Source organism: Toxoplasma gondii, chromosome VIIb, assembly GCF_000006565.2.
Source record: "Toxoplasma gondii ME49 chromosome VIIb, whole genome shotgun sequence".
In the NCBI taxonomy this organism is placed as follows: Eukaryota; Apicomplexa; class Conoidasida; order Eucoccidiorida; family Sarcocystidae; genus Toxoplasma; species Toxoplasma gondii.
In genome coordinates, this window is record NC_031475.1 from 4,566,273 (window position 1) to 4,576,686 (window position 10,414).

At 50.4% G+C, this 10,414-nt stretch overlaps 3 protein-coding genes across 3 annotated transcripts; all 3 read right to left on the minus strand.

Moving 5' to 3' along the window:
• Positions 1–1,317: 1,317 nt before the first annotated feature.
• On the minus strand, positions 1,318–4,389 carry TGME49_256010 (hypothetical protein; the record flags this gene model as incomplete). The annotated part of the gene is made up of 6 exons (XM_018781110.1): positions 1,318–2,466; positions 2,798–2,918; positions 3,019–3,143; positions 3,261–3,429; positions 3,589–3,668; positions 4,021–4,389. The coding sequence occupies 6 exons, from the start codon at positions 4,387–4,389 to the stop codon at positions 2,359–2,361; spliced, it is 972 nt and encodes a 323-aa protein (XP_018636945.1). The 3' UTR covers positions 1,318–2,358.
• Positions 4,390–6,175: 1,786 nt separating this feature from the next.
• TGME49_256000 (endoplasmic reticulum retention receptor) lies at positions 6,176–9,123 on the minus strand. The gene is made up of 2 exons (XM_002364866.2): positions 8,702–9,123; positions 6,176–7,994 (listed from the first exon to the last, which is right to left on the minus strand). The coding sequence occupies exon 2, from the start codon at positions 7,609–7,611 to the stop codon at positions 6,940–6,942; it is 672 nt and encodes a 223-aa protein (XP_002364907.1). The 5' UTR covers positions 7,612–7,994; positions 8,702–9,123; the 3' UTR covers positions 6,176–6,939.
• A 678-nt stretch (positions 9,124–9,801) lies between these two features.
• Positions 9,802–10,263, minus strand: TGME49_255990 (hypothetical protein; the record flags this gene model as incomplete). The annotated part of the gene is made up of 1 exon (XM_002364865.2): positions 9,802–10,263. One exon carries the CDS (start codon positions 10,261–10,263, stop codon positions 9,802–9,804), a length of 462 nt encoding a protein of 153 aa, XP_002364906.1.
• Between the last annotated feature and the right edge of the window lie 151 nt (positions 10,264–10,414).

Genomic DNA, 10,414 nt, shown 5'->3' on the forward strand with positions numbered 1-10,414 from the left:
ATTGTGTAAATTGGGGCAAAAGCAAGAAGGCGTCCGCCTGTAGCTGGTATCGGCCTTCAAGTCAATATACCGCATTAAGTACATCTCTGCACTGAAACATACACAGACGTACCGTGGCACTGTTACGAGCTTTTGACGCTTGTCTTCCAGGTTTTCTACACACTGTTTGTTTGATAATCCCCATCTCTGGGACTTGCGATAGTTCTGCGTTGTCACAGCCAGGAACACACGTAAGATGGGCTTTCTGTCGGTGAAACAGCATTGGAAAAGGGCGAGGCGGCTACTGGCCGTAGTCATGCCCATGAGCTTTTCTTAAGCCCTTCCGTTTTGTTCCCAAGAACGAAAAAAATTCGAACCCTTTTACCACTTGTCAACTGACTGGAGACGAGACGTGAGCTATTGGCACTTGCATCGTATCGGGCTGGCTCTGTCGCCAATCCTCTACGCCTTACGTCCTTGAACGTGAACGGTTCAAATCCCGGTAGTTTCGGCACGGCTGAGTGATCAATGGGCACCTCGTGCCCCGAAGTTCTTTTTTGCGAATTCATCGTGAAATGTAGGAGAGAAAGGTGCGCAGGGCCCAGGCACACTTGCACGAGAACGAGAAGGTGAGGGTGCAGCCGAAAAAACACTCTTAACACCAACGTTTTTTCTACCAACCGACTCCGCAAGTAGCATCTAGCGGGTCTTGTTCTATATTGTGTTTGATCTCGTTTATCTCTTGCATGTAACAGCAAAAGCTAGAGTAATATCTCAGCCCCGTTATATAGTTCCACCAGAAAGGCCCCACACGATATGCGCCGATTCAGAAGCAAGCCACCATTGTTGTTACCAGCAACTGAAGAAGACAGAGTTGATAAATGCAACTCAAGATAAACAATCGTCCTTGCGTCGCTCCCTGTTGTACCTCTGTTACGAGTCATTTTTGACAAAAGCTGCCCCTCTTTAGTGTTGGCCTTCTCGGTGAGAAGTTGTGTCTTTCTGCATCGTCAGACGAAAAACGCGCAGAAACGGCACAGTCCGTCGTCCATCCGCCGCTGTTGCTTTCAGCTAGCTCTAGTGTTCATTGGAGACGGGTCTTCGTGCGCGTATGGTCACCTGCTGGCAATGCAAGTGAGTGAGCCCTGGTGAAAATGTGTTATTACCTTTCGAGACAGTCTTCCACGGCCTGTACTTGCTGCGGCTTCGTGGGAGTGAGTACGCGGAAAGTATGTGAAGGATCCAAGAATGATGCTGATTGCGTCAGAGATACATGCTGCGGGATACTGAGCTGTTTGCAGAACGGAAAGAATACACGGCTGTGCCCACTGTGTGAGGTCCAGATTAGCGAACGCCTGCTGCTTTTGCACCAGTGCTGTCCGCGGCATGAGGCAGTCGCAAGCAATGAAACCACGAGTACAGTCGTTTTGACAGCACTCGAGAGTTCTACCAAACCAACGAGTACTGGTGATTGATGACAGGAACCCATTCAGGCACTCTTGCCTCAGCAGCTATCGCGGCCATGGGTAATTTCTTTACAGACAAGGGGGGGGACCATCCGCACCTACCGTGAACGATGCACCCTACGGAGAGGTGCTGGCTCCACCTGCTGTTCGTCTGACACACAGTCCCATTCCAATATGTAACTGAATACTGTTACCAGCATTTGCATCAACAGCAAACAGGTTCAGCAGCATGGCAACCATCTCACCCTGTCGGAGTTCTGTGAATTCTGTCGAGAATCAAGAATGCACAACGACAAAGCTGCCCTCTGTGCGCCTGTCACTTTCTGTCCTTGGAGCAACTTCACGTTGGGGTTCCCTACCGAAAATTCCTAGACTAATCCACCAACTAGACCCTGCCAATTTATCGTGTTTCAACAACTGTGTCAGTGGAACTGACGCTATCTTTGGCGGCTTGACTAAGTCCGAACTACGTGACCGGCTTGCCATTTGACAATAGCTGACACCACGAAACGCACCTGGCACACTGCCAGGTGGCAAGCTTCAGGATAGTTGAGGTGAGACTGGCCCGTCATACTCGCACTATTGAACAGCAGGAACGTGGCTCGAAAGTGAGAAGCCTGTCACCTCCTGATGAATGAAACGTAACTGTTAGTCTGGGACCGTGTCCCTCGTCTGAAGGGTTTAGACAGCTCAATCTCCGCCATTGCGGGGTGGCATCGTTCAAAAAACTTCGCAAATAACGGCTGGCGAAACAAACCCATTCCGCGACTGGTCACATGATGCCGCAACTCCACTACCGCTTTTGTTTATCTTTCCACCTGTTATGTTTTCGAGAGTCTGACTGCTTTCAACAGCGGAAGAATCGCCGAACACTCGAGAAAAACGTACAGAGGTCCGACTACGAACTCTGCTCCTAGCTCCTGCCGCGGTCGGCCGCTTGTGAGGTATCAATTTCAAAACCCACTGTCACCTGATCGTTATCCAGCTGTAAATCCTGCAGACGGCAAAATGAATTAGCAACCTGAAAAGAGAACAAAACCACAGAAGCAAAGACACTTTCGCATTCTACTGTGTCTCCACTAAGTGCGACTGCCTCGACAAGAGTGTGACTAACTAAAATGTTTTCATCGAATTACGTGCATTCCGCGAAAAACTGCGCTAGCACACTCCTCAAAGCCACTGAGTTCCCGACTTTCTGCTTCACGACACCGAATAATGGCCACATGCAAAACTCTATCAGCCTCGAAGAAACGATCCCCTCAGTACGGTCGTCCATATTGTCGGGCAAAAATTGACATCGACCAGAGTCCCACAGTACAATCGCTGCGGAACGAGAAAAAGCTTTTTCTTACCTTGAAGTATTCCGAAGTATGCAGACAGAGGGGTCCTCGTTTATACCCTCCTACATACATGTTTATTGGGTAGTGAAAATCCTTCCAGCATTCCGGAATAGAAATTGCAAGTGAAACAAACCTGACGAGATTTACGCATACGACAAAACAACAGTAGCGTATCACGGAATCCGAAAGCACAGAATTGCGTCCTGGTGTCCCCTGACTCCAATAGTACTCACCCTGGCTTTGCAGACTGGTTTCCTGACGGCCAGAACTGCATCTGCACTGAGTTAATTCCTGCAAATGGGAAGCGGCTGGTTCGCAGTGGAGGTGCGCGGTCACGTCTTTGTCGCCATGCCCATTTCTGAAAAATGATGCATTAAACACAGAGATAACTTTGTAAATGAAAAGGTTTTCTAATTCCGCATCCCAATCTCAGTTTGAGGTTGTGTTGTGTCCACGCCTCGAGCAGCAGTCTCACCCGTCGGAAATCTCTTATTGTCCACCACACCGCATATTTCCCAGCAAACACACTGTCCAAGGCCAGAAGACGCTGCACCTGGACTGTACTTTTCGAGTCTGGACCGGTGCCTCCTAGGGAGCTGCCAGTTGACTGAAGCAAATGTGAAGCCGATGGTATTTGCGGGGACCTGAACACGTGACAACCGCCTCACAGAGGAAGATAATTATGACAGAAGAGCCGAGGTCACATCGTATTTGATGCCTACCGCATGGTGACTCCGCATGCTTTCCCAACTGTTATCACCCGACTACAAGAGTACAGAGAACACACATGCATCAAATGGTACCTGTACGTATAGGCAAATGACGTCGTTTCTTGAAACCAATGTCCAAGACGGTCGCCTCTTGGTTGGAGGAAGCAGACAACCTGCACGGACAGCGAATGAGACAACAGCAGATGTCGCCAATGCTTACAGAATCCGAAGCAGGCGCAGGCGCCTTTACACCGCTGGTATGCAACCATACTACTGCACCCAGCATCGGCACTAACCATAACAATCATCGTCCCGCTCCGTAATATAATATCACGAGATACCGGCACCCGACGAAACGAGCTGAGACACTGGCTGGAGCATCAACCAAAAGCACGCAGAAGGTACCAAAGGCCCCTTTTCAGTTCACTTGGGGATACCGAAATTCGTCTTCTGACTCCGCGTGCCCAATTGTGAGCCAAGATGGCGGGAATCGGTGAGCCAAAGGCTACGCACAGCGAAACTCACCTGGGAGCCATTCAGTACGTGGGCCAGAATGAGGGATGCGATGGCAGGAATGTACGCTGGGGACAAATACCTGCACCGCATCATTCTGTGATCAAACGGCGAACAGTTCGAATTCCTTTCCCTACGGTGGCGTAATCCGTGTGACCTCCGATGTCGGGGTAGCCCGTGCTCGACGAGTGTCACAGGGTCAAAAAAACGCTCAGCACTCCTTGTTGCGTCATTTGCCTGCGAAATAAGCAAGGTGCACCCATGTAGGAGAGGTACAGTTTCATGAACGAAAATTATTTGTGAAACTCGCGAGATTTGTGGAATATCCTCCTCTACGAAGGGAACTCCGGAGAGCACATGCAGACAGCTTCCTCTGTGCATGCGAGAATGGCTATCATCATACTGGCGGTGAAATCGCTCCGAAAAACACGACATATCCCATGGCTCGTCCCAAACGGCTCATCCAGAACAGAAAGACGAGACTCGGTGATATAATGGCGGAAGAAAAACGGATTTTCCATCTGGCCACCACGTTCCAAGGAGGTTTGTGCCAGACTCGGGGTCACAACAGCGACCAATCGTTTCAAGACACCGAGTGTGCACGCGGTTTGTTTCTCGACGAGGATCAGTGTCGAGGAACACGATTTCTAAGACTTTCGGCATGCTGACTGAGCCATGGAACAGAGTTTTGGGTTGTTAGGTGTGACAGACTTTGATCGATGGTTCGATCATTTTGAGGTTGAGTACCGCAGCATACGGGGGTCTGGTGTAGCTGAATATCGCTATCCGGACCGTTTTCTCCAGCGAATGGATTCGCACTCAAAAATTTCGGAATTGTTGTATTGACTCGATCTCAGCCCCACTGAGACGGTGACAGCTTTACGAATGCCTATAATTGATTTCCCGCGACCCTGTCGCTGGAGTTTTCAGAGACTGCTCGTCCTGTAGTGAGAGCTTCGGGTTGGTCAGGGTTATCTTCACTTCCTATAGAAACATATGTCCTGCTTAAGGTTGTTGTTTGCTAACGCTTATTTGTGTCATGAAATCGGCTCGTGATCTCTTTGCACGGTTGATCCCATCAGTGAGGAGACTCTGCCACGAGCCACGAGTCCGTGAAGAGCCGTAGCAGTATTCCGTATGAATGATACAGCACCGCCGAGGCAGTTTGAGCTGCACACATGTGCTCAACTACAGTCCGACTAAAACTTTGCTAGGTCCAGGCAAATGGACATGCTTGATGAGACAGACGCTCCAACATGGGAAACAAACCTGCATGTGGTTTCCGGTAGTCCAAGGACGCAGGCTGATTTGTTTAGTCCTCTTATTTCGGCTGCGACTCGGCGCGCTCAAGGTATCGAGGCAGTGAGGAGAAGAAAATGTTTTCAGGACAATTCGTCACCGTGTATCGTTGTTCATTTGGCGCAGGAGGGTTTACGGAAGTATGCACTGAAACCGTAAAAAGCCGGTTCATGTTTCAGCTTGTTGCCGGGGATGGTGGGCGAGGAGAGGGGGAGGGGGAGGAAGGAAAGGAAAGACGGGGGACGCACACTCCATATGCACACGAAGGCCGTTTCCCCCAGATGTTTCACACGCGAATGAAGCGAACACAGTGCAGCACAGACATCAGGGCGGAAACACAAGCAGCGCATCCTAGATTATCGAGGGCGCTGACTTTCGTTTTTCGTCACTCCCTTACCTCAGGGAATCTACGAGAAGCAAGGAAGCATGAACGGAAAAACGTCATTGAGCTAGAGAATTGGTATCGCAGTGTCACATCAGAGGGCGAGGCATCGGAGGCAGTCGAGGCCATCCAGTGGCCGTCAAGCGCACCCGACAAGGAGGCGAATCTTCACCGGGCTCATGCGTTGCGACCTGTGTCGATGTTCGTGGGCTTTTTTTGTTCTTCGAAACATTTGCCTACAAAAGAGAATGCACAGTCTGTCTCCTGCTCACATAATGTCCCGCGTACTCTTCCCCCTAGCGTTGCAGACAAATTCTGTATTGGCAAAGGCACCAGAGGACGCTTCATCCAGGATGCAAGAGAATGACCACCCACGCGAAATGGGGTCGAATTAAAGTTCCGCTACATCCGCCTCTAGCTGATTTACCGCTATGTGCGTAAAGAAAGCTTCTCGATTATCTGTGTCGGGAGTCTGTCTCCCGGTCTCACGGCTTCGTACATACTTGTCTATATTCGCACGTGCAGGCAACTGCTTTCCTGGATGAATTACATACCAAATGACTTCAAAACTGTTAGTGTGAACGTGAGCTCCGTACGGTGTTGATATATTCCGTTATCCAGATTCATTTCCATGGAGATCCGCAGGTGAGCATAGGCACCGTCACTTGAAACGATGTCCTCTACTAGATTCGCTAACAGCGACCGTTCCCTACGTGGCCGCTTTGCTGCCATCTGTATTGAATCTCTCTGCTGCGGACGCCCCGGGAGGCAAATGGAAAATTTTCGTTCGCATCCGCTTTGTTCAGTACAGTTTGTTGCAGGAGAATCCCGAATCACGTCCACGGAAACAGGAGAGAAAGTGCGAAAAAAACAGACTTCCAGTCACTTTAGAAGACGCTTGCGATTCTCTATCAGACAATAGTCGCGAATGACAACAAGGGTGCGCCGTTAGAGAAACGAAGCCAAGAATTAACACATGTCATGCTAGAAGGGTGACTAGGAGAGGCGACTGGTTAACTATCCATTCACAACTGCGAGGAAAGAATAGTTGTCCGAAATTTGCCTGACAGGCCAGCGTGCCCGCAGGCTGAGAATGTACCAAGATACACCAAAGATAATACTGTCAGATGAGCATGAGAGAGGACCACCATCGACCGACACATCCTCCATTTCCCTGTCACGCAACCTTGTTTCCAAGACAGTGACTCAACACTACCTAAAAGCGTCGACTCCATTGTCGTCTTCCCCTCCTACACTTCTGCGTGGACGGGCAACACAAGTTTCTGTCCGTACCACTTGGACAAGGCGTAGTAGTAAAAGAAGTCCACATACAGAGCTGTCTGAATGACTCCTGCGATCCAGCCCACATAGTTCACATACGGGGGAGACTCTGCAAAGTAGCGGTACACCCAGTTCAGGATATACAGGAATCTGTAAGCTCCCAACGCCGCCACGTAGTTGCCGGTCAAATTCTCCACCTCTCGCAGTTGCTGAAGAAGAATTAGCTGGGGCAGAATAGCAACGCACTCAAGCCAAATGCTGAAGGCCCACAGAATCTCTGAAACGGACCAGTCCTCTGCCGTAACCAACGACAGTAGAATGCACGGAGGGATCAGATACTTTTCATAAGGAAAAGAATCTGCGCGTCTGTCATAGGTTTGGGAGATGGGCGGCTTGAACCGAATCAGGTAGACTGTGTACGCTGTTGACGCGATGAAGAACAATTTCATTGCAGTGTTATAAACAGATATGAAGTGGTACAGAAGATCCACATAGCGACTGCAGAAAACTAGCAGATACATCTCCTGCATGCGGCATGAGATCCCGACGCAGTTTTTCGATCGTCGCAGCTTGAGAAGCAGCAAGACGATCGAAAGAAGGTGAAGCATATCACCAGCGAAACGAAAGGCATTCATCGCCATCTTGACTACGAGAACGGTACAAAAATCCTACACGAAGTCGCTGCCTCTCCCACGCAGGTGAACGCGTCCTTCTGGTGCCGTACGCCGCGGAAACTCGCCCACGAAGAAACCCGACGATATGGAGGGACGCTTGGCACCTCGTACCTTTCTGGATAACCCAGATGTTTCCACGACCTCCACGCTTCGTTTCTACCGAGAATGCTCACGATGAGCCTCGTGTTATCCGCGACGGATCTGCTATGCGATGATCAGCATCCTCTTGAAGGGGAAGAACCCACGTGCCCTACAGCTAGACACTCGTCGGGAATACAGTAAGTGGCGCTACGCAGTTTTGACGGCTTTGTGCTCCTGCGTGCTGCTCTTCGTCGAGCTTCGCTACGAACCTGCAAAACCACATTTGAGACAGGGCCAAGTATAAGACGCTTGCAACAGCTTGTAAAAGAAACCCGGCTTGCTCCAAACAGCAAAGAACAGGCTTCGAGTCCTCCCTGCCACTGCTTGTGCTTCGTTGTCCACACTCCACACTCAAAAAGAGAATCCATATTTACCGCTGACACACGGGAAATGTCTCTCGAAGATGGGATTTGCGTTCCTCTTCTACAAAAAGGTACCAGCCGGCTCTAACATCCGATTTACAACCCTCCTGCTAGTCTGCGTCAAACACTGTTTGTTGTCTCTTGATGGTAGCATGTACGTCTCACTGCGAACAAGTTTTCCCTGGTCTCGGTAGCACCACTGCCCCCGAGGCAACGCTTCGGATCTTCCCTAAAACGAACAATATCTCCATTGTGTTCTTCGCCACCTCAGCAGTGCCACCTCGGATTCTCAGGTAAGATGGCGTAGGGTGAAGGAGAGACGCACGATGAAAATGCCACTATATCCTAGACGGCACACAAAAGTGCGACTTTCTCTGCGTTTTTGAGGAAGCCTTCGGGATGCAGAGTGTCCCAGAACCGAATAGCTCGGGTGAGGATCCCAAAGTAACTCGTGCCTCCCGTAACTCTTAACGGCCAGTATCCGTTTTGGTCCACGCGGGCTCCCCTCTACTCCATAACTCAATTGGCGCTTTTCTGCATAACTCGACACTTACTTCGCTGCGGAAAGAAATTCGACAGGCGCAGGCGAACACCAAGAAAAAAGCCTGTCTCGACGGTTAGGAGTGGAAGTGAGGCACCCCATACAACCGTGGATATATACGGAGGTCGGCGATGAAACGCCAGCTCGAATTTCAGGAGGTTCGAAAACAACTTGTCCCCTTGCTTACACTAATTCCTGCGCTTCTACTCACGGAGTCGAAGCCGGCAATCTCATCGTATTCCCTGCTCGAATCCACGAGGAACAAACCCGCCGCCTTCTGTCGTATCGTGGAGCAGGCTGGGAGGCTTGTGGAGGGAGAGTGCACAGAAATGTACGGGATACCGGAACGCAGCCGAGGAGAAACGACTAGGATTCGACACACTGTACAAAAAATACAAATCCCTCCGCGATGAACCGGTCCAGGAAACGAACTCTGGCACCCTTCCCGCGCTCTTCACCCCGAACGCGCACAGTAGCTCCACACTCTGCGTGCCTATACATGCTACCACCTCTCCTCCGGCACGCTCCTCACCCCATTTTTGGACGACTTCGTGCCACCAGCCAGCCTCTTTGTTGAGAAGGGGGAAGACGATCTGAGAAACGGAGCTTTTCAGACAGCCGTTACGCTCTGTAGAATTCGAAATTTGCGCTGACCGCAGAGAAACGCACACTTTCACACAGAATACACGCGTCGACATCACCAAATACGGGATTGCGAACACACATTCAACCCACCACACTGGGGGCGGCCAAGAAAGACGAGACTCCAGCAACTGCTGGCGAAGACTGCTCTAGGTCACAGTCCTGAACATGCAATGTACGAACTGTCTGTAGAACTTCTTTGCAGCTAGCGAATTTGACGGTTGCAGAGGCTTTCCCAGGAAATCCAGTTAACGCCGTTGTTCAAAAACGGAAGAGCAACCACTGAATGAGACCGAATCCCCGTGATCAGGTGCACGCTTTCGAGGCTGTCTGTCTCCTTGCCAAATACGACACACTAATACCCAGGAGGGTTGCCCACAACAAACAGCAAGCTTCGTTTATGGAGCCGGACTTCGTTTCTTTTGCCGTTATCCACTTTAACGTCGGATAGCCATCCCAAAAGAAACTCGCTCACATGCGTACTGGTTTCAGAATCGAGAGGTGACTTTTTCTGGCAACTCCGGCGCTAGTTCGCAAGGTGCTCGTGACTTTCTGGGATTCTCGCACTCGACTGTTTTTTGAGTCATTTCTTAAATGTTCTTTCAATCCCAATCCAATATTAGAAGTCGCTGGTGCTGGCCTTGGGATATGCTGAATCAAAGGGACGACCGTGCGGGCCTTTCCGCTTTGCCTCGTCTCAGTTCGTCGAAAACAACAAGCTTCGACGGTGAGACGGACCGGCCAAAAGTGAAACTCGTGTTTGGTGTTTATCGCCTGGTCAAGATCTTTAAGGAGTTTCTGAACCTTCTTCCGTAGCTGCTGAAGCGCCGCGATGTCTTGCTTGCGGAGCCTCGGTTTTACGACCAGGCTTTCTACCTGCAACACCGCGGAACGAAACTGTGGCGGGCCTTTCCAATTTTGAATTCGCCTCATCTGGATCCCTTATTCCTTCTTGCGTACTGGAGCCGTCTACCAGAAAGGACTGTAGTGGCGTTGTACGAGACTGTGTACACAGGCGCCGTGAAGTGACTCGCCTCTGTGCCATCTTACGGCGATCAGGTGCAGCCTTCGCAGCCGACACAAC

Coding starts and splice junctions, on each gene's coding strand:
- TGME49_256000 (XM_002364866.2), bottom strand. CDS start 7,611: ATGGCGATGAATGCCTTTCGTTTCGCTGGTGATATGCTTCACCTTCTT.